We start from the raw sequence: 22,727 nt of genomic DNA, 5'->3' as shown, positions 1-22,727 counted from the left end.
GATTAAAAGATATGATGAAGTTTAAACCAGAAAATTTATTGCAGTAAGACACACTGCTGTTAATCCCATTCAAAATATGCCTCCTCACTTTGAACACACATTCTATCATTCTTGTCACTTTCTGGAGCAGTTCTGGGAGTCCTCTTTCACATCTTCAGTTGTGCTGTCATGGCTGCTTTCATACGCTGAATCAACTCAGAACATTTACCTTTCACAGTTATTTTGACTTTAGGGAAGAGCCAGAAGTTGCATAGTGCCAGATATGGTGAATAAAGTAGATAAAGATGTACCATGTTTTTAAAAGCCTACCTTTTTACTGGATATCCCTTGGCAGCAGCATTCATCATATTTTTGATTACATCTTGTCAGAACGTGGCAAGGATAATGGGTTAAGTGTGTTGCAGTGACAGAGAGTATTTTGAGGGAGATTAATGGCAATGTATCTTTCACTATAAAAAGTTTTTAAATTTAAACATTTACTGTATATTTCGATCACATTTCATATAGCCCCACCAGACCTATCCTATAAAAAATGCTAAAGGGAGTTCTTCAAACTGAAAGAGATTATTAATGAGTAAGCAAAAAAATCACTGGAAGGTCTGAAACTCCAGATTTTTAGAGTAATTATATAAAATCAGAAAGCTATAATACTATAAACATGGTATTGAACTATTCATATTTTTAGGATGCAAACTGAAAAAGAATACAATTAAAATAGCTACTGCACAGTAGTATGTTAAGAGGTAGGTATGCAAAATGAAACATCAAAAATTCAAAATGAGGGCTCGGTATGGAGGTGTGTGCCTGTAATCCCAGCACTCTATATGCTGAGGCAAGCGGATTGCCATGAGTTCAAGGCCAGCCTGAACTAAGAGTGAGACTGAAAAAAAAAATGGGGAAAGAAACGAGTACAAATGTAATTTTTTTTTTTTTTTTGGTTTTTCTCTGGTACGGGGAACCGAACTCACAACCTTGCGCTTGCCAGGCAGGCGCTTTACCGCTGAGCTAAATCCCCAGCCCCACAAATGTTATTTTTAATAGTGTATTTTCTCTCTCATTTTTTCTCATCTTTACAAGCATGTTATGTTGCTATCATTTCACAACAGCTTGTTATAATTGAAAGATGTCTGTTATAAGCCTCATGGAAATCACAAAACAAAGATTCATAACAAAAAAACAAAAATATAACTAATCAAAACAAACTACTACAGAAAAAAAATTAATCACAAAGTAAGACTATATAGGGTGAGAAAGAAACTACAGTGAAGCTTGAAAATAAGTTATAAAAAGGCTAGAGAAAGACCTTACTTATTGCTTTAAATATAAATGGTTTAAAATTCTCAAAAAACAAAGATTTATGTAACTGCATGGATTTTTTTAAAGTGACAAAGTATTGCAAATGCAATTCAAAAGAAAGCAGGGGTAGCCCCATCTATATCAGATAAAACAGATTTGAAATCAAAAGCAGTAAAATTGATGAGGACCATCATTATATACTGACAAAATGATCAACACAGTTAAAAAAAAAAAAAAGTATGTATGTATGTGGCAGGAGGTACTAAGAACTGAACCCATGGCTTTCGCACTGAGCTAACATGAAATTACACCACCAACACTATTTCCAAATGATTTTCATACAGGACTCACATTTCATCTCAGAAATCACTAAGAATCCATTTTTATAAATACATAATGTCAAAAGGAATGCACTGAGACTTAATTTTGAAATTGTAAACTATCTTGCAGTAGTACTTTGTTTCCAACTGATGTTAAGTAATGTTGCATACCCTTCCAAAAAAAATGTAAAACATCCCACTGATAATCTGTGGTATCCCACACCAGCCCCAGGGTCAAGATGGGAACCTCAGGTATAGTAGCTACGAGCAATTACTCTATGAAGTGAAAGAATGTAAGTGAAAGGCAGATGGCAAAGATTGCACAAGTAACAAGTAATGAGTAAGAGAGAGAAAGGGAATAAATACAGAACACACAGGAAGATGTTCCTGAACATCTCCCAGAGGCAAAAACTGGGAGTATAGAGAATCAAGAGTGAGCGTAAGAGATCTTCTAGCAGAATACAGCAGAGAAAGTATTTTTTTTTTAAAAGACAAAGGAATAGATGGTCAACAAAAAACAGATGCACAGGGAGATACAGAAAGACAATATAGTGAATGGGGAGACAATGGACAAACAGGAAGGCAGCTCAGTGAAAAGGCCATGAACTGAACCTCCAGCACTGCAAAAGAAAAAAAAAAAATCTCTGATAAAATCCATTTCACCAGGGCTGGGGATATATAGCTCAATGGCACAGCACCTGCGTGACAAGTGCAAAAGACAAGGATAGAAAGACTGATCAACAAAGAGGCAGAGAGACACAGACTAAAACAGGTAGACAAATGAAGGAGTCACGTGACAGACAGATAGCGGTGATACAGAATTAGGAAGACAGGGAGAGATAGAGGAAGAGAGTGAGTTACAGAGATAAGGTGAAACTGCCAGGGAGAGAAAGACCTTAGGCAAAGACAGATGCAGGCAAGAGAACAGAAAAGAAGCATGTGAAAGGGAGAAAGACTAACAAGAACGACGGGGTGGTGGTAGGTACACAAGAGAGAAGGGGAAAGGAGGCAGGAAGAAACTAAGGAAGGGTAGAAAGGAAAGGGAAAAAAAACTTCGCTTCACACTACCTCTACCCTGGGAACAGGGATGGCATTCATCAATTCATAACTTAAAGTTATGATCCTGACAGTCTACTTGTGCATAAAAAAGAACTATGAATTATGAAAACCATTATGAATGACACTGAGCTCTGAACACTAGTGGATTTTCTGGCCAGAGGGAAGACTCCCTCTGCATATTAGCAAGTATAATATATAGTCTCTTCAGATATTAATATTCTCAGAGAATTTCACTGAGCTTTGTGAGCCTCCAAGGATCTCTTTGTGAGTTTCCAAGGGTCTCTGCTCCAAGCATTTAATGTAATATGTAATAATTTGTTTTCACAGAAAGATTACAACCATGTGAAATTACATAGTAACTAATTTAAAAAGAGGAAAATATTAAATTCTAATAATTATGTCTTCAGAACATCTCAGCTATACATTCCCTTTCACTGTATTATAACACTAGCATTATAGAATTTTTGTTGAATTTTTTAGTTTTATTAAATTTCAAAACTAATAAAATAGAACATAGAAGAGAATACAACACACCAACATGCCCAATGCCTGGTCTCAACAACTAATATTTTACCAACACCATCATCATATAATATCCGTAAGAAATAAAACTCTAAATATAATCGTAAGTTTTTATTGTTTCATGAAATTTTAAAACGCATTTTATTCATACATACTGGACCTGTAAAGTCAAGGATTTTACTGTTAATCATCATGAAATTATCACACAAGAATTTACCTAATACTTCCAGAATTAGAACCTCTTGGAGAGTATTAAAAATCTGTTCCAGGAAAACAAAGTGCTGTCACTGTATAGTCAGAAATACACTGTAAAATTATAGTACGTTGGAAAATACGTTATAGCTTATCCAATCCAATGATTCTCAAGCTTTGCTACACACTACAATGACCTGAAGAGCTTTAAAACATATAGGTGCCCCAGTCCTAACATTCTGATTTAGTCAGTTCAGGGTACATCAAGTTTCTCTGCTAAAACCGTGTGGTGGCACACACCTGTAAATCCTAGCACTAAAGGAAACTCAAGCAGGAAGGTCACAAGTTTGAGCTTTACCTAGATAATTCAGCAAAACCCTTTCTCAAGGCAAAAAAAAAAAAGAAAGAAAAGAAAACGAGGAGGGGAGAAGGAAGGTAGCTCAGTGCAAAGGTCATGAATTCAATCTCCAGCACCGCAAAAGAAAAAAAAAAATCTCTGGTAAAATCCGTCCCACCAGGGCTGGGGATATAGCTCAGTGGCATAGCACCTGCCTAGCAAGTGTGAGGTCCTGAGTTCAATTGCCGGTACAAAAAAAAAATCCATCCCATCAGTGTCTCCATATTCATGATTTGGAAAGTATTACTTTTTCAGAGTAATATTCACAAGTTACACAACAGATCTGAAAATCAGAGTAACAGCAATGTTAGTAACTATAACAATAAACTAGAATTTTACTGTTTTACACTGCAAATTTTATATCCATTATCTTATTTGTGGAGCAAGTTCATTATAAGAGTTTGATGACAGTAAGCCCCCTAACAGATTTCTTATTGTCTCACATTTTTTCTTAACCTTCTGGGACTAAAATAAAGTCTCATTCCACCTTAATTCCTACAGAAGAAAGTTTGAGAGGCCAAAGGTAATTATTAGCCTTGGCATGAACAGTCTTCTAAATCATCAAGTGCTTTACTGATCAACCAAATTATCAGTTCATATTTATTAAGACCACAACACAAACCAAAGCAGAGAAAATAAAGTTTGAATTGCAGTCCTATTAAGACTCAATAGGCTTACGATCTACCAGAGGAGACAAACTTTTAAATAAACATGACATATAAATATTTTAAACTTTAAACAATAAATAAAGAAGTATGAAAAATTCAACCAAAGTATGCACGTGAAGAAGCCAAGCTTATTATATGACATTTCTCAAACTAGCTCACTGTCTTATTTCTTTCTCATTTTTTCTAATTATACCAATGGGTGCCTTCTATTACTTTTTCAACTACCAGTCTACAAATTTTCTCCATACAGTAGCATGCAGAAAGATTATCTTACTCTTTTTCATCAGTTTATGTTTAAAAATTATGTGTACTCACATATACCCAAATCTCCATATATTGTCCTCTATGATATTTGTCTCTACCCACGGCTAGCCATGCACATCTCCTTCTATATTTTTAAGGTCATATATATCTCTCATTATTTTTCTCCAGGATAACATAATCTAAAAGTCCAGGTAATGGTTTGCAGTTCTACATGCTTGGGCTGTCACTTTATCGAAGGATTAATGTGAACCACTGAATGAGATATGGCCAAGTCAGCTATTCAACAGTACCTTGTACTTTTATCAAACATTTTCTGCAATGGTATATCAGCAGAAGTTATATAAAAACCACTGTAAGAGTGAGTAATATAAACCCTTGCCTTAAAGGAATTTATTATTAGACGGAAACATCAAAAAATTACAATGCTTTGGTTAGTAATATAAAAGAAATATGTATGAAAGTTTCATTTACAGACAAATGAAGAAAGATCAGAAAGAAGATGGATCTTATAGGAGAAGAGGTTGTCAGGTGCATTTCCAGGGAAAGGGAATTCTAAAAACCACAGAACCAGCACTCAAAAAAACAAAACAAAAGCTGGGTGTTGTGGCACACAATTATAATCTCAGACAGAGGAGCCAGAAGCAGGAGGAACACTAGGAGTTCTAGGACAACCTGGGCTACATAATGAGTTCAAGGCCAGCCTCAACTACGCTGTGAGACCCTGTCTCAAAAACAAAAACACCAAAAAAAAAAAAAAACCCACAAAAAAATAAAAGAGAAGCAAAAGTCATTGGTTTGTCCAGACATTATAAGTGAGATGTTGACTAGGTTCTCAGTGTATATGAAAACACAGAAGTATAGAACCAAAACTATGTGTGTTGGTTTTGGGGGTTATTGTGCAAGGTGAAACAATATATAACACATGACACATATTTTATATGATTATTTATAATAATCACCCAAAGAACGATATACAAAAGAGCAGGAAATCTGTCCATACACCAAGACCAAGGAATCCAGCTGAGGGCCTGGATCCCACAGAAACGTCCTGCATGAGTCCAGCTGAATATCTAGAGGTTATAACAATGCCTCCCACAAGTCCAACTGGAGCCTCAGAGCCCATAACAATATCTCATGCAGGCCTGTTTCACAGATCAGCGCTGGGAAGGCCCAAAGGTCAGTGGTAGAATCTAAGAAGTCTGTGCCAGCAGGATAAAGGATCTCTGCTAGCAGGCTGAGGGATCTGCACTGGAGCCAGGAAGCGATGCTCAGAAGAATCAGAGATCCTGAAAGGTACCACAGCCATCCTCAGCAACAGTGAGGTCCCAAGCTCCTCCGATGATCAAAATGGCTGAGTCACCATCAGGGAAGCCAACACAGCAAGCTTCTCAGGAGTCCGGCAGTATACCATCTTCCCCTCCAGAGCCAGGAAGTGATGCTCAAAGTGAGGAAAGGAGTTCCCCCAAAGATAACCAAAGCCATTCTCAGTGCTGGGGTCGTGAGCTCCTCAGAGGATGAAAACAGCCAAGTTCATTAGGAAAGCCAGCATGACGAGCTTCTCCAACAGAACCAATACCTCCTTACAGCTTCCACCAGCTCCAACAGCCTTTCTCCACTCCCAACCTTTTTCTCCTTCTCCAGTTCTGCCTCCACCTTCTGCCCACCCCAGGTGGGCCTCCCACACCTAGCACCATGCTTACTCAGTTCAGCTGGGGGTTATAAGTTGACCACCAGTTATCAATCCACTACATTATGTAATAGCTATGCTAAAAGTATAATTATTTCTGTATAAATATAAACATGCTTAACAAGAAAAAGCATAGACAAGTTAACTTGTAATAAAACTATTTAATGAGTTCTTTAAAAGGATGCAAATTTGCAGAACTACATGTCAATAGACAATTTTTATTTATAATTATAGAACAAAGTGTTTTATTCTTTAATATTTATTTTGTTTTGTTTTTTGAGACAAGGTCTTGCTATGTAATTCTGCTCATAAACTCACTATGTAGCTGAGGCTGGTCACAAACTTCTAATCTTGCCTTGGCCTCCAAAGTGCTGGGATTATAGGTATGCACCACTTTAACCAGCTTCTTTAATAGTTTTTAACCCATTAATAACACCAGCAATTTTGCCTCAGAAGTTAAATCAACCTCAACTCATTTTCTCTCAAATAATATCTCAATTAGTATTAACCAACATCCTATGAATTTGACAACATATATCCATCACCTAACTCAAGTTTACTATTACTTAAATCTCAAACAAAGTCACACAGTGCTTACAGATCAAACACACTAAGAAAGAATTGTTACTACCAACATTATGCACATCAAACTTCAATTACTTGTCAGACTTAATTGAAGAATGAGCCGGGTGTGGTGGCACACGCCTATAATCCCAGCACTCAGAAGGCTGAGACAGGAGGATCACTCCAAGTTCGAGGTCAGCCTGGGCTACAAAGTAAGCTCAAGGACAGCCTGAACTGCACAGCGAGACCCTGTCTCAAAAAGACAAAAAAAAAAAAAAAAAATGAAGAATGAACTTTAGGAACAACAGAGGTTAAGAGCAGAATATATTTATTGGGGTAAGGAAAGCTTCTGTCGGAGAGATAGAAGAGGTCCTGAGTAGATTGCCAAGGACCCTGCCTTTTCTATGGAATTTTTTTTTGGTACCAGAAATCGAACTCAGGACTTTGCACTTGTCAGGCAGGTGCTGTGCCACCGAGCTATATCCCTACAGTTGTATAAATGTTAAGTACGTTTCAAGACTCAGTTTAAAGCCCCATCTTCTCCATTAATCATTCTCTTACTACTTCTTTTATAAAAGTTATTTTATGGATCATTGTGAATAAATTTCTCCTGAGAATATCTACTTAATACAGTGGTGCTTTGGTTTACAATTTGTTATAAGATTTTGGAAAAGATGGCCACCGCTGTGTATGGGAAAGATGTCTGCAGTCCTGTTTGTCACCTGAAGCAAGTGTGCAAACAAAAAAAAATCCTGCCGAACGCTTGTTTACAAGCCAAATTGTACACAAATAAAAGCATTCATGAACTGAGGTACCACTACTGTGCCATGTAATTTTTGTATTCTTTTACATTTTTGAAATAAATTTTGAAACTGTATTTAAACGCACACACACTGTGTGTGCATGTATCCTTCCTGACAGAAGTATACAATGGCACCTATAAAGGATGCTTAGGAATACCAAATTAAACAGCAGTATAAATAGATGTTTTAAATAATAAAAACTCCCATCTACTCTCATCAAAATAGCCTTACTTTAGCAAAAAACTGTATTATAGATCATAGATATAACTGATTAGAAAATAACTACAATTTTTTTATTTAACTAACAAGGTAATTAAGTGTAGTTTTCACATTAAAGGTCTTTTAGAAAAAATGGCAACATATTAATCTGTACTTTCACAGGAAAAAATTGGAACAAAAATAATAGTTTTATAACATAAATTACCTTTTTTTAAAATCTATTCTCTGTAAAAGGAATGTTGACACTTATTACCTCAATGTCTTGTTGAAACGACCAAAAGATTCCTTTGTGAGGATCTTAATAAGAATATATACTGGAATTGCATAGCAATTGTGGGACAACATAAACTCTTAAATGTATTTAATCACAGTAGATTTTCAATGTCTTGTTTCAGACACTCCAAACTCAAATAAGATTTAGGTGCCTCCAGTGTATATGCAAAATTAATTGCATGTGATAACATACCAATATAAATTCAATTTCCTTTTCCAATCTCACTGATTGCACCTCTTGTAATAATCGCAGAGCAGGTCAATTTCTCATCAGGAGCCACAAATTGGCACTCAATCTCCTAGGTGATAAACAATGCTTCACCTCTCAACCTTCAACTAAGAAAATGAAATTTTAATCAATATAGATAGATTCCCTACTCTAAAAGCTCAAAACCTAGAGAGCTGTTATTTGTGGTTGTCACGCCTGAGAATACTATTCAATCCTAAGAATCATGTTTTCATTATAGTAGACACACTTTTTCAAATTCAAACTGTACCTAATAAGAATCTAAGTTTTTTTAAGAAAGAAGTATTTTATCTTTAAATATATACATGTTATCTTTATAAATTGTGTGTATGTGTTAATACATGAATGTATTTCTGTCCAATTAAAAGAAAGCCTAATAACCTAGTAGCAATATCAATACCAAAGCAGTGCTGGGTGTGGTGGCACACGCCTGTAATCCCAGCACTCAGGAGGCTGAGACACGAGAATCACTGCAAGTTTGAGATCAGCCTGGGCTATAAAGTGAGCTCAAGGCCAGCCTGAACTGCATAGCGAGACCCTGTCTCAAAAAGACAAAAAAAAAAAAAAAAAAAAAGTAATACCAGTATATAGCTTCCAAAGGAAGACTCCCTGGTAATCATTAAAAGGACCAAGACACCTTGGTAAAAAGGCTGGTTTTAGGTCCAAGACAGACAGACAGACAGAGAAAGAAAAGAAAAGAAAAGAAAGAGAGAGAGAGAAATAGGGGAGGATATAAGTAGCCTAGGAAATTCTGTTATACCACTCAGAAAAGTTATCTTTTCTGAAGAAACTGCCTAAAGAAGCTCTCATTGGTCATGGTTGAAAATTTGAACCTTAACGGAGATAAAATGGCAATGGGCCAAAATATAGCAAATATGTTTAAATATATAAATTCATTAAAATACTTTTAAAAATACATTTCACAGAATATCTTTGGAAAATGTTAGATAACAAACATTATTTTGAAAACTTTAAGAGAAATAAGGAACCACCTATCCTACCTTTCCTGTATCACTGGTAACCAAACAGTTGACAAAGGGACATTTCTCTTCACAGAATAATTTTGGCTGGTGGGAATGTAAACTACTATAACCATTATGGAAATCAACACACATATTCCTCAAAACACTAAAACTAAAAATTCCATTTATCCTTCTAGGTATCTTCCCAGAAGGGTTAAAGATATCACATTACAGTAATACATGCATATCCATGTTTATGCCAGCACAATTTATAGCAGCTAAATCTGAAAGCAGTCTCTATGTCCATAAACAGATGAATGGACACGGAAAATGTGGTATTTATATACAATGAAGTACTCCTCTGCCATAAAGAATAAATTGGTGCAATCTGTAGTGAATAGATGAACCTTGAGACTACAATCTTAAGTGAAATCAATCACACACACAAACTTAAATGTCACATACTTTCTATTATATGAGAAACCCAAAATCTAAATAGCAAAATAAAAGACAGATCAAAGAAAATAGGAAGACATCTTTCACAAATGGGAAGGGGACCAAGAGATAGAGGGAGGAGGGAGGTAAGGGAGGGGAAGAGGATAAAAAAGAATTGAGATGTGTTACGTACATGTACCAACTCCCCACAAGGAATGTGACCATTATGTTCTGCAAACGTCTACTACTACTACTACTACTACTACTACTACTACTTCTACTACTAATAATAATAATCATGTGGAAAAAATGGTCATTGTATTGATATTAAAGCTGAGTGACAGGTAAATAAAGTTTTTTATTCATTCTTTCAACTTTCTTATATGTTTAAAATTTTTCAAAGAAAGAAAATTGGGAGGGGGTATGCTAGGAAGAGGTTACAGTTTTTAGTTTCCTCCAGGAACAATAATCTGTAATATTTTGCAGGTAATTCCAATAGAGGTAGATAACAGTCTTTTATTATATTTTATATACTCAAGCCCGTTTAGTATCTGTTGGCCAGTTTTTCAGTCTGGTAGTAATAACTGAATTTGTCTTTGACACCATTTAACTATTCCTCTCATAAGAGTGGACAGAAACAATTACAAGCAAATGTCTCATCTAGACCTATAACTCTGGCTCACAATTTGAAGAAAGAACACTAAAATGTATTTTATATTGTTATGTTTATATTTATATATTTATATTCAGGTGAACCCTAAATCTAATGATAAATGTCCTTAGACACAACAGAAGGGGACAAGAAAAACTGACTAGGCAGAGATTGGAGTTAAGTTGCTACAAGCCAAGAAAAGAGCAACCACCAGCAGCTGAAAGGAGCAAAAATTCTGTAATTCCAGGCAAAGCACAGACCTACAGACACCTTAACTTCAGAGCTGTGGCCTCCAGAATTGCTAAGAGTATAAATCTCTGTTGTTTGTTTTTATAGTACTGGGGATTATACCCTGGGACCTCACTGAGCTACATCCACAACTCTCCCACCTTTTTTTTTCTTTTAAACAGTGTCTCAACTACGTCCTTAAGTTGCCCAGACTGGGCTCAAATTTGGACCCTCCTACTTTAGCCTCCCAGAGTACTGGAATTATAGGCATGTGTCACCACACCTAGCTATTTGTTTTAAGTCATCATGGCCTTTCCAAAAGAAAAAGAAACAAATAAACCAGCCTAATGACAAACTTTAAACTCCGCTAACTTTAAGCTTTAACAATTGTTCTAGCTTTCTAATGGCGAGTTTAGGAAATCCTTCCTGAACCCATCAGATTCATTTATCTGATATGTTATCTTTTTCTCTATCATCTGGAGTCATCAATAATTCCGAGAGCTTATTTCGTGATTTAGTGTCTTGTCACTATTGTGTAGTTTTATTTCATGACCTTCCCTCAAACTTATCAAAAAGAAATAGTGCTGTGTGATAATTAACACAGTGACTTAATATGTTACAGATTTCTATTACAAGCAAGGGAAAATTTTATATACTGAAGGTACCTTAAGTATTCTTCAGTGCCACAGAGAAAAGATTATAAAGCTATATTCAAAACACTTCATCTGTACAATACTCAAAATTACATTATTTACTTTATAACATAATGACTGCATATTTACTTAATTATCTAATAGCTGAGAATGAGCATTAAATTATATCTACTAATCCTTCTATGAAACAGAAGTAGGTGCTTCTACTCAAATAGCAATGCTTGCTCTTTAAAAGCACACCTTTCCTGTTAATGAACTATACAAAAGTTGGTTTAAATATTTACGTCAATTTTATAAGGTAATAATCCTTAATATTTGCAAGTTGTTACTTCCACAACAAATGAATATGCAATCCTTTGCCAATATAAACTGAACCAAGGATCAATATGGACAAACCTCAATGACTATCAATCAGGTCTTTTCATCTTTTCTAAAGAAATTAATGAAGGATAAAATTATGTCATTCCTAAAGAAATGACAATTATCTTGTTGGCTGTGGTCTTGTCTCAACTTCGACTCTTGGCTATCTGTATTTCTTTATGGCTCTTAAAACAACATTGTAGGCTACAGATAAATTTTTTATTTCATTTTAAGGGTGAACTCATCACCAGTCACTGCTTTAGGATGCTCGTACACCATTAACCCAATCTCCTTTAAGCAGGATTTTTGAAAATAGACGATGTATGGCTAAGACCCTATCCTGACAAAACACTAGCAGAAAACTTAGAAAAGCTACTCTTCACAACTGCCCAGCTAAAAATGTAGCAAATTAGATATAGCTCTCCACATGTAAATAATTTTTTAAGAGATGATGATGGGCCAGGGACATAGCTCAGTGGCAAAGCGCCTGCCCAGCAAGTGCAAGGTCCTGAGTTCAATTCCTGGTTCCAAAAAAAAAAAAAAAAAACGATATAATGATGCAGCTTAACAAAATGGAAAACTGGGAAGAGGGGACAAGAGTATAAACAACATGATGTAATGTACTAGGAATGCAAGTATGTATTTGACAGTAATCCTATGCATGCAAAAGATATTTCATGATTTTCAGAAATGTAATCCAATCTTCCGTTCTACAGAATTTAAAAGGGAACAAACAAAAAAGCAAACTCACATCTGTTAAAATAACAAAGATCTGGGGACAGAGATGAGGCACAAGATGAGTAAAGTGCGATCTGTCCATTCAAGTGAATAATCAGAATGAATAATTTACAAGGATACTTTCATCTTCAATGCCACTAAGAGCTAAAGTCTAAGAAGCTTAGGAAAACTGTAAGACATCTGCTAACCAAGCAGAATAACCAGAAAGAATCTAAGCCAAAATGTTCCAACAATACCTATATACAAGATTAGGGAGAAGATGGGGAAAACTTAAGAAATAGCAGAAAACAGACTGGAAAGGTAGTGAGTTATTTATGTTCTTAACTGTATGTATTTATTAAATTTCAGAAAGTCAGATAGATGGATTTAGCTAAATAAATCGGCTATAGTAAGCCAACACAGACTTCGCATATTCCCCACCAAATGCATTTACAAAATAGCAAGAACTAAAATGGAAAATATCTTATTTTAAAAATTTTTTTCCATTGAGTAGACACACACCAAAAAATCCTCTAAAAACTCACATATGACCTTACAAATCTATACCGACTTCATGTATCTTTGAAGAGAGATATAACAAACATACAAAAACCTAAAAACAAGTGGTTTAGTTCCTTGTGAAAAAGAATAGTCTCTTAATAGTTTATAAAAATGATTTCTCAGCATGCTTTGCAAAAAATGCAGTCATTCAATAGTTTATAAAAGATGGTTTCTCAAGGGCTGGGGATTTAGCTCAGTGGCACAGCGCCTGCCTGGCAAGCACAAGGTCGTGAGTTCGATTCCTGATACTGTTTTAAGAAAAACAAAAAACACGCACAAAAAAGATGGTTTCTCAGCATGGCTTAGCCTCAAAACAATACAATGTCACAAAAACCACAAAGCTTTGAACCCTAGGATCTATTATCTTCTGTTTCTCTACTTATTTTAAAGAATGCTACACCTCAGACTATACCTTATGAAATTATAAGGTCAGTACTGTTAGACAAAAATAAACAATATGTCTAGTCATCTAATCAGCAGGTAAAATGCTATATCTAAAAGGGATTGATGGGGCTGGGGATTTAGCTCAGCGGCAAAGCGCCTGCCTGGCATGCGCAAGGTCGTGAGTTCGGTTCCTGGTACCGGAGAAAAACCAAAAAAAAAAAAAAAAAAAGGGATTGATTAGGAGAATATAAAAGAGAGAAAAAAAATCCACATAAACAAGCAAGCTAGGGTTAATTTTCTCTTTTTTTCATAAAGAATACTTTGACTTCATGGAAGATTGAGATAAGAATTCATTATTATTCCTACTCACCAATGTGTTAAATAAATATACAGGCTTCATGCCTATTTTAGAATATACATTATATTACATATTAGAATATTATGTAAGTATTTAAGAATGAATAGATATATATATATCCAAAATCCCTGGTGTCCAGAGACTTGTATTCCAGGGAGAGAATAAAGCCATCTGGAAAAAAAACACAACATATTAGAAAGTGAAGAATGCTACACACAGAAATAAAATAGGGCTAATGTAAAACAATGTGACTAAACTGAGTACACACATTAGTCCTCTTGAAGGCCTCTTAAAGGACATAGCCATAGGAAAACCTAATGATTCTCTAGAGGACAAAGCAAAGCTCCAATGCAAGAGGGAGGGTGGCCTGACTTAGGAACAGAAAGATAATGTGACTAGAGCCTAGTGAACAAGGGTGGAGGTGTAGATGGACACAGGGTCAGATTAGAGATTTTTAGGCTATAGTAATAAGTTTTTACAGTACAGACTTAGATAGTAAGAAGCAGCCTTATAAATCTCACAGTCATTTTTTATAAAACTGTTATTAGAGATACTATTTACCACACAAGCGAAACACTCTATGTGGAAGTCCAAAGGAACAATTTTTCTTAAATCTCATTCAGTAAAAGCATCCTTTCTTGAGGAGCTGATATAAACTTATACAAAATTTGTAATCATGTTTTCCCCTCTATCTTTTGAACTCTAGAAAATTCAGAGTTGAATAAATTAACTTCTGGCAACTATATAAAATCTTGTGATATCTATTTTCTTTTTAAGCAATTTTTACTTTAGAATAGATTTAAATTTACTGAAAAGTTACAACCACAGTACAGAGAGTTCCTACATATCCTCCAACCAGTTTCTCCTATCTTCATATCTCACAAGTATGTGCATGTCATAACTAATGACTCAACACACATGTCCTTATTTTTACCTGAAATTTTTCCTTCTGCAGAATCCTTCTAGTATCTATTCTATCTATATATTAGCTTTACTCTAGCTTTATCTCATCATCCTGTCTTCATTTTCTCCTTATTCTAAGCTCTCTACTTAATATATAGTTATCTACTGTGAAATGCTTAATTCTATAAACCTTTCCCAATATTTCTAGGAACTATGTGAAGTAATAAAAAAATTTAGTAGAAAGAAATTTAACTAAAACATACAATTTGGTTTTTATTTCAGCAAGTTATCCAAACTAATACTGTTAAAAACTTTTAAAAATACAGAGATTCAGGAAAATGTCCACTTAAAATTTTTATCAAAGATAGCATTTGGAGAAAAGTACAAAATCAATATTAAAATTAGTCTTTTATGCTTCAGTATAAGTTTAACCTCTAGTATTTGTTGACACACTGGGTAATAGTAAACCTGATAGATATTATTAAGCCATACAACCTCAACTTGGTCTCAGTTTGTACAAATCTAAAACAAAGAATAGGTAAATGATCTTTTTAAGTCCCTTTCTAGTAGAAATACTGGTAACTTTTTAAATTCTATGACTTACACTGATCATCAGTTTCTCATATTTTTCTACTGCAAATAAACATTAGCAAGCAATAAAGTTTCCAAATAAAATCCAGGCATGATGGTGCGTGCCTGTAATCCCAGCATTTGGGAGGCTGAGACAGGCGGGTTACCATGAGTTTGAGGCTAGCCTGAACTACACATAGTGAGTTCAACTACATGGTGAGACCCTGTCTCAAAAAAAGATACATTTTCAAAAGATGAAAAATGAAGTTTAAAACTTCCTTTGAAATTAATTCAGAGTTAAAATTAAAAGATTAAATACAGTATATAAATTTTATGTATCTGAGTTCAAAATTATCTTGGGGAGGATAAAAGACAGTTTTCCCAACAACAAAAAAGATGTAAACATTTACCCAATTACATTAATTCTATAGAGCAACTGATACATCATTGAAGAACAAAAATATATGTTTTTTTGTTTGTTTTTTGAGATAGTCTTACTATATAGTTCAGGCTGGCCTTGAACTCATGGCAGTCCCTCTGCCTCAGCCTCCCAAGTGCTGGGACTACAGGTGTGCGCCATGACACCTGGCTTTGTTTTAACTTTCTACAACTCTATAACACTGAAAATTTAATGTCTTTAATGTCGAATGACTACTGCAATTAAGAGTTGTTCTTGTATCTAAAAAATCACCTTGCCTCAAAATAATCTTGATTATTAAGGTGTGACTAATTCACTGATAGGGAAGTCTGCAGCTTAATTTAACCTGTCCTACATACCAACAAAGCAATATTGTCACTGACATAGACCCAAAAAAACCCAAAAAACCCCAATTTAAAGGTTTTTACCATCTTTTTCCAAAAATTCTTAAAAATCAGAACATAACTCTATGAAAGTTTAACTCCATCGACTCAGATCTATGTTTGTCTTTCTACATTAAAAAAAGAAATACAACAGCAAAACGCACAGTTCTGGTTACTTCCATACCCTACTCTACTACCATGTATTTTGTATGTATAAGACTTTTTGCAGAAAAGGATAGGAAAATAAGCAGAAAAATATATTATTTATACTATTATTTAAAATCAGTATTCTATATCCTCTGTAACAGAATTTATGTCACCTCAATCATATATTTCCAAATGTAAATGGTTACACAAAAAGAACAGATTATATGAATAATTACATATAACAAACATCAGTCATAAATTGATACAAATGCCTGAGAATGTCTTTAAACTTATCTATATTCTAATCTACATGATTTCAGAATAGGAGTACATACTAGTTTTAACGTAAGACATTTATTTTAAATAAAGTAGACTGTAATATATAACTGATCCATGAAATAAACTTAAATAATGAAACAAAATAATCATGAATCTGAATGTTTGAGTAATAAAAAAACAACTTAAATATTCCATGATTTTTCAATTCATTGAAATTACTTTGGTTGACTTAATTAGAAAAAAAAGTCAACTTTATCACGAAGAAAAGAGGTACCATCTTAAAAGTTCTCAATTAGAAAAAAAACCAATTCCTAGTATAAGAAATAGTGTCTAGATTCAACTTCTTATCTGCAAAAGATTTCATATTATTCCTTTTAACTAATATATTTTATCAAACCACTTCACTCAAAGAATCCATTTCTCTTACCATAATTACTCATTCATCAAGAGTGTGAAATTTGAGGGAACTACTTATTTTATTAGAACCCATCATAAAGCAAGAAGTCATTAAAAATGTCCTTTAATACTAACAAGTCATTACCACTTAACACATTTAGATAACTTAGGATGGTTATTACTTACATTTAATTCAGTACAATAACTATTTTAAAAATAAACATCTCTATATTATTTTACAATAAAAAATGCTCCCTTATACTAATAATATAATCAATAAACTTTAGAAGCTTATCAACCTACTAGATAATTAATGTCCAAAAAAAGGTGAGCATTAACATACTGACCTAAAATTATTTAAGTTTTATAGCAGAAATTCTACACTTTGATTATACGGTTTTATACATTAGAATTACTATGAAAAATGTTTTTAAAAAGTCAATGTCAATACCAATACCAGGCGTCAATACTAATCCCTGTCTTCCATTTCCCTCCAGTCCTATTTCAATTGGTCTGAAACGGAGGCCAAGTAACAGTATTCGAGGTGCTTTTCTGTTTCTTGTTTTCAAGACCCTTAGATGAGGTGAATGTGAGGCAGATCTGGGAACCACTTATTTAAGATTAAAAAGACACCATGGTCTGTGGTACCAAAGGCTTTAAGTCTACTAAAACTTGGGAAAAACAAAAAGAATAAAGTAAAGTGAGAAAGATAATATTCAAAAACAACCCAAACCTACCAAACATTTTTCCCTTTAAAAAGCTTAAAATTTAAGTTCTATCTTGGACTTTGCTGACAAATCTGATGTGCTATTTTATAAACACTGCTAAACAAAAGCCTAAAAGTACAATCTAAATAGCAAGGATAAGATACAGAAATGATTATCATGTAAGTATAATACCATATAAACAATAGATTAATATAAAACCACAATGCAAATGACAGAATAACTAGTCACTTTAATAACTTTTTCTAACTTCCATACTGCTCTAAACGTTTCCTAAACCCACTTTCCTGTATCTTCACTTCTCCAGTGTTGCAAAAAAGAAAAATTCAGGTTTATGAAGATAAAAATTAGGATTTTGCATGTTTACAGAAAGTACAAAGAAATAATAAACAAACATAAGAGTATTTCCTACAAAGAAATAATAAACAAACATAAGAGTATTTCCCTTGTGAAAGCAGCCCGTACACTCCTGTATGACTGGTCTACAATAATACTCATGTAACAAGTCCAAAGAAGTGAATGTCTATGGGCAATAAGATGAAGAAAAACATTTTTAATGGTAATGAGCATATTTCCCCAAAATTCAGTTTGCAAAACTTTTGTTAGCTTTGTAATCCATCAATGTGATTGGTACAGCACATTTTTGGGTCAGTCTGGGTAATTCTTGGAGGTGTGATTTTGGGATCTGTCTGCTCCCTTGCTCCTTCCTCTCTAGTGCTTTTCCAGATTGCCAGAAACTTAAACATCTTTGCTCCAGCATGCCCTCCCACCATGACATTCCTTCCTCCCTTGGAGGTGAACCTGGAATGAAAGCCTCCAAAAGCAAAACCTCTCCTCTCTTAAGCTGTAGGTGCTGGATATTTTGTTCTAGCAATGAAACACTAATACACTATTGAAAGTAATTGAAAAAAAAACACTGCAAACATGCTGTTAAAAAAAAAAAAAAAAAAAAAACAAAACACGCTGTAGCACGGAGGGGAATGTATAAATACCATCATAACTTGTAAACACATCTCAGTATGTTTGAGATACAAACTGGGTAAGAACTTTTAAAAACTGAAAACCTTTTTTAAACTTGAAGACCAGTACTACTTTCAGAATAAAATAAAAGCTAAAACAATTATTAATGCACGGAAATCAGCTTAACTTCTATGTAATATTATTTTTCTTATGTTTTTATAGTGCTTAAAGGAAGAATTCTCTGGAGGGGACATAAAATAAGATACTCCAAGAAAAAACCTAGAAATTTTCATAAATTTTAAGTGTCTTAAATTAAATATTCAAAAATTAAATATATTATAATCCAAAATTCAGTGATATATTATAAAATTAGTATCTAACTCCCAATACCCTGGCTTAAAATGATAACAGATACAATTCTGAGACACTAGGAGAAAGCACATTTTTAATTCAGAATGGTTCAAGATGAAGGATGTGTCACTAAAAAAGTGGCATTTATATTTATAAAAGTATGATTTTATTAAATAATTCCAGCATCTGTATGTATAAATGTATCATAAAAAGAGGTCTAATAGTTTATTACAGGAATGACTTCATAGAATACTCATACAGTGTCTCATAAAGATATTACTTAGGACACACAGTAAGAAACTCTTGACAAGTATTTTTTCACATTCATCTTTCCTGAAAAAATCTGATGCACAATTTTAAGAGTTCCTGGCATCAGAAGGAACACTTCCTCATTAGCTGTTGAATTAGCTCCTAAATTTTTATTGAAATCAATACTCATACAACTTAAAAAGCATCTCCAAATCTATCTGTTTGATCCTGTAAAGAATACACTGGTGAACAGAACGTGAAGTAATGGAAAAGGAAAGATCAACAAAGATAACTGGAGAAGTAATTACTGCCTTGCTGTCAGCTGTTTTATGATTGTTAAACTCTACACATGTATATATAAACATACCTACTAACACACAGACACAAACGTGCACATGTACGAAGTGTAAACATTTTCTACTATTTAGTACCATTCTAAAGACAATGCATAAATAAAAAAGAAAGTCGTATTGCCATAATTATGGACTAAAGATTCACAGAAAGAAGGAAGAGAGGAAAGGAAAGGAAGAAGGAAGGGGAGAGGTGGATAGGGAGATGGATTCATATATAAGTATACTGGAGAAGGGATGCAAAATACAGAAAAAACTTTAACTAAACTAATACATGATTCATAGTCCTAAAATGATATAAGGACATAACATAAGAGCCACCCTAGGGTAAATGTGAGCTAGACCAAAAAAAAAAAAAAAAAAATTAAAATACTACAAGATAATCATATTACCAAAAGCAAGTCAAAGTTAACTTATTGCTTTTATACTTTGCATTTTAAAATGTGTTTCCTTAAAAAATAAGTTTTCTGTGACTACATCTAAAGATTAATTCATTTTACCTTCCACAGAAGGTGCCTGGTCCTGAGCTGAATACAGCATATCCTTGAAAGCCTGTAAGAAAGAAAGAAAAGCAATACATGAAATCTTAAGTAAACTTTATATTAAAAGCATGTGAAGCTAAACAATTCTTTTTCAATAACCAGACAAAGACCACACATAGTTCCCTAAATAATTCAGTGAAATACTTTATTTAACTTTAATGACCCATTAAATCAATGTGTAATTTTTTAAATGAGCAATAATTTGTACTTTAAAAATTAAAGGCATTGGAAAAGAATGAAAAATCACCTAGGAGATCATAAACCCTCTTCACTAGACAAAACAACAGAAACAGAATAAAAGTCCTCCAGAAATACCATAGAACACTGCCTAAGATAATATGATGAATTAGATACTAGTTTGTCTTTGTTTTTGGTTTTTTTGATAATGTATTGGTAACATAAAATTCATCATCTTAACCAGTTTTAAGTGCACAATTCAGTAGTGTTTACTACTTTCACATTCTTCTGCAACAAGTCTCCAAAACTTTTTCATCGTGGATAGAAATACTTTTCAGGGAAGTTCTGCAAAGTCTCTATAAGAACTTAGAACTATAGTTTATTTAGGTTTAATTTTTTCCCCAAACGACACAGTAGATTAGCTAACAAGCAGGTTTAGGCAATTTGGATAGCTGTAATTCGGTAGTTGGAGAACAGGAACGAGAAGCATTTCCTTCATGTATCAAATAGTTGAATCAGGTTAAGTGGTTAAGGATCAAGGGCTTAAGTGACTTTAATACAGTTCCATAGCTTCAAATACCATCTAAACACTGGTGATTCTGAAACTGGCCTTAGGAGTTCCTTGATCTTGGTACAACCGACATTTTGGCACAGATAATTCCCTCTTTGGGGGTGGAGGGTTTACTACTCAATGCAGCAGAGGATATCCTGGCATCCCTGGTTAAATACCAACATCAACCCTCCTGGTTGTGACATTGACAAATGTCCCCTGGGAGGCAAAATTATCTCTCTTTTGTCCAACAGGCCTACAGTTATTCAAGCATACCTGTATAAATACCAAAAAGGAAGATGTAAACATCCAGCATAACCACACATTTTTAAAAAGAATATTCAGGTCTAGTAAATTATATTCTCCCCAACTGGATTTACTATTTGCTTTGGGTGGTCGACCTGTTAATTCCATGATTAACCAGCCTAACAATATACAAAAAAAAAGATTTTCAATGAAATAAGGAAAATTAAAATTTCTAAATCAATTCATTTTTATTCATTTTAATCCATTTTATTAAAGTATAGAAGCTGGATGTGACGGCACAACACTGTAATCCCAGCACTATGTGAGGATGAGGAAAGAGGATCCAAGTTCCAGCCCAGCCTAGGCTAGTTAGCTATTTATTTATTTATTTATTTATTGCCTAGGCAATTTAGTCTCAAAACAAAACCATTTTTAAAAAGCCTAGAGATACAGCTCAATCCCCCCGAGAAGGGGGCTTGAGGGGGAAGTGTTTGCAGAAAAATTATGTATAGATACAAAAAATTTTAATATCACACATGCTTAAATCCAAAAATATTCAGTAAGATTCACTGTACAGAATTTGAGGCTATCTAGTAACACAACTTAAGTGTAATCTGAAAAAACTGTTATTTGGTCTTTGTGGCTAGTTCCAGGCACAGAGCCCCTAAAACCTTTGGAATTTACTGTCTTTTATATGCAAATAAGATGGCTCAATAAAAGGTGCCACTCCACAGCATCAGCATGGGAGCTGTAGAAAGAAATGATCAGCTCTACCTCCCAGCCTCTGGCAACGGGAGATGTGCTAGAAACCCAGTTCAATCACCAATGGAAATGATTTAATCGATCAGATGTGTGTAATGAAATTTCTACAAAAACTTAAATATCAAGAATCTCACAACTTCTAGGTTGTGAACAAATCAATGTGCTAGAGAGGGCATTGAAGCTATGCAATCCTCATCCTCATATTGTAAACTTTTGGGAAAACCTTTATTAGTGAACCAGTTTTTCTAAGGTTATATTTTGAAGCACAACCTCAAATTTTCAAGCATTAATCTTGTACATAATGCTAGATCAATGTGACAAACCTCCCTTAAGAAAAATATATACACATTATTTTCTTTGATTTTAGATGTCTTGGGATCCACTAACTTACAAATTAAAATAAGAAGTTATTCCAGGAGATCTTATCAAACATCAGGAAGTCTTTATTTCAGTTCACAGAGCAGAATTTTATAAAAGTCCTATGCAGGTATAGAATGGTAATCATATTACCAGTCACTGACAAGCTATCTCAAAAGGGTAAATGAACAGAAGATTGCTAAAAGCAGAATAAATTTCTAGAAGTAAAAAAATATAGGTAGTAGAAGAATATAAGAAGAGACAAACAAATCTAGTGACACAAAAGTTACGGAAATAAACCCATCTTGGAACAAGTAATGTAAGAGACTCAAATGTTTGAATGAAATCTTGCTACTTCTGGGGTACAATAGGAAAGTGTACCAAAATAAATTATGCTATCAAGAACCAAATAAACCAACAGCTACTAGATTGACTTGTGATAAGAGCTCAATAAATAGCTCTTGAACTCAAGAATACCTTCTCCAGAGAAAATTAAAGATGATTAACTGAGTATACTAAGTGGAATCTGACATATGAGAGT

General features: G+C 34.1%; 1 protein-coding gene across 1 annotated transcript in view; it reads right to left on the bottom strand.

Moving 5' to 3' along the window:
• Xpr1 (xenotropic and polytropic retrovirus receptor 1) overlaps positions 1 to 20,915 on the bottom strand; it is a 149,597-nt gene extending 128,682 nt beyond the window's left edge. The window contains exons 1-2 of the mRNA XM_013503153.1: positions 20,910 to 20,915; positions 20,053 to 20,104 (exon numbers count right to left, since the gene is read on the bottom strand). Of these exons, the coding sequence (XP_013358607.1) occupies positions 20,053 to 20,104; positions 20,910 to 20,915 (58 nt within the window). The remainder of the gene's footprint in view (positions 1 to 20,052; positions 20,105 to 20,909) is intronic.
• Positions 20,916 to 22,727: the final 1,812 nt, after the last annotated feature.

The sequence above is a fragment of the Chinchilla lanigera genome, unplaced genomic scaffold, assembly GCF_000276665.1.
Source record: "Chinchilla lanigera isolate Chin_1 unplaced genomic scaffold, ChiLan1.0 scaffold00005, whole genome shotgun sequence".
In the NCBI taxonomy this organism is placed as follows: domain Eukaryota; kingdom Metazoa; phylum Chordata; class Mammalia; order Rodentia; family Chinchillidae; genus Chinchilla; species Chinchilla lanigera.
Note: the sequence above shows the minus strand (reverse complement) of the source record. Positions and strands in the feature narration are given on the sequence as shown.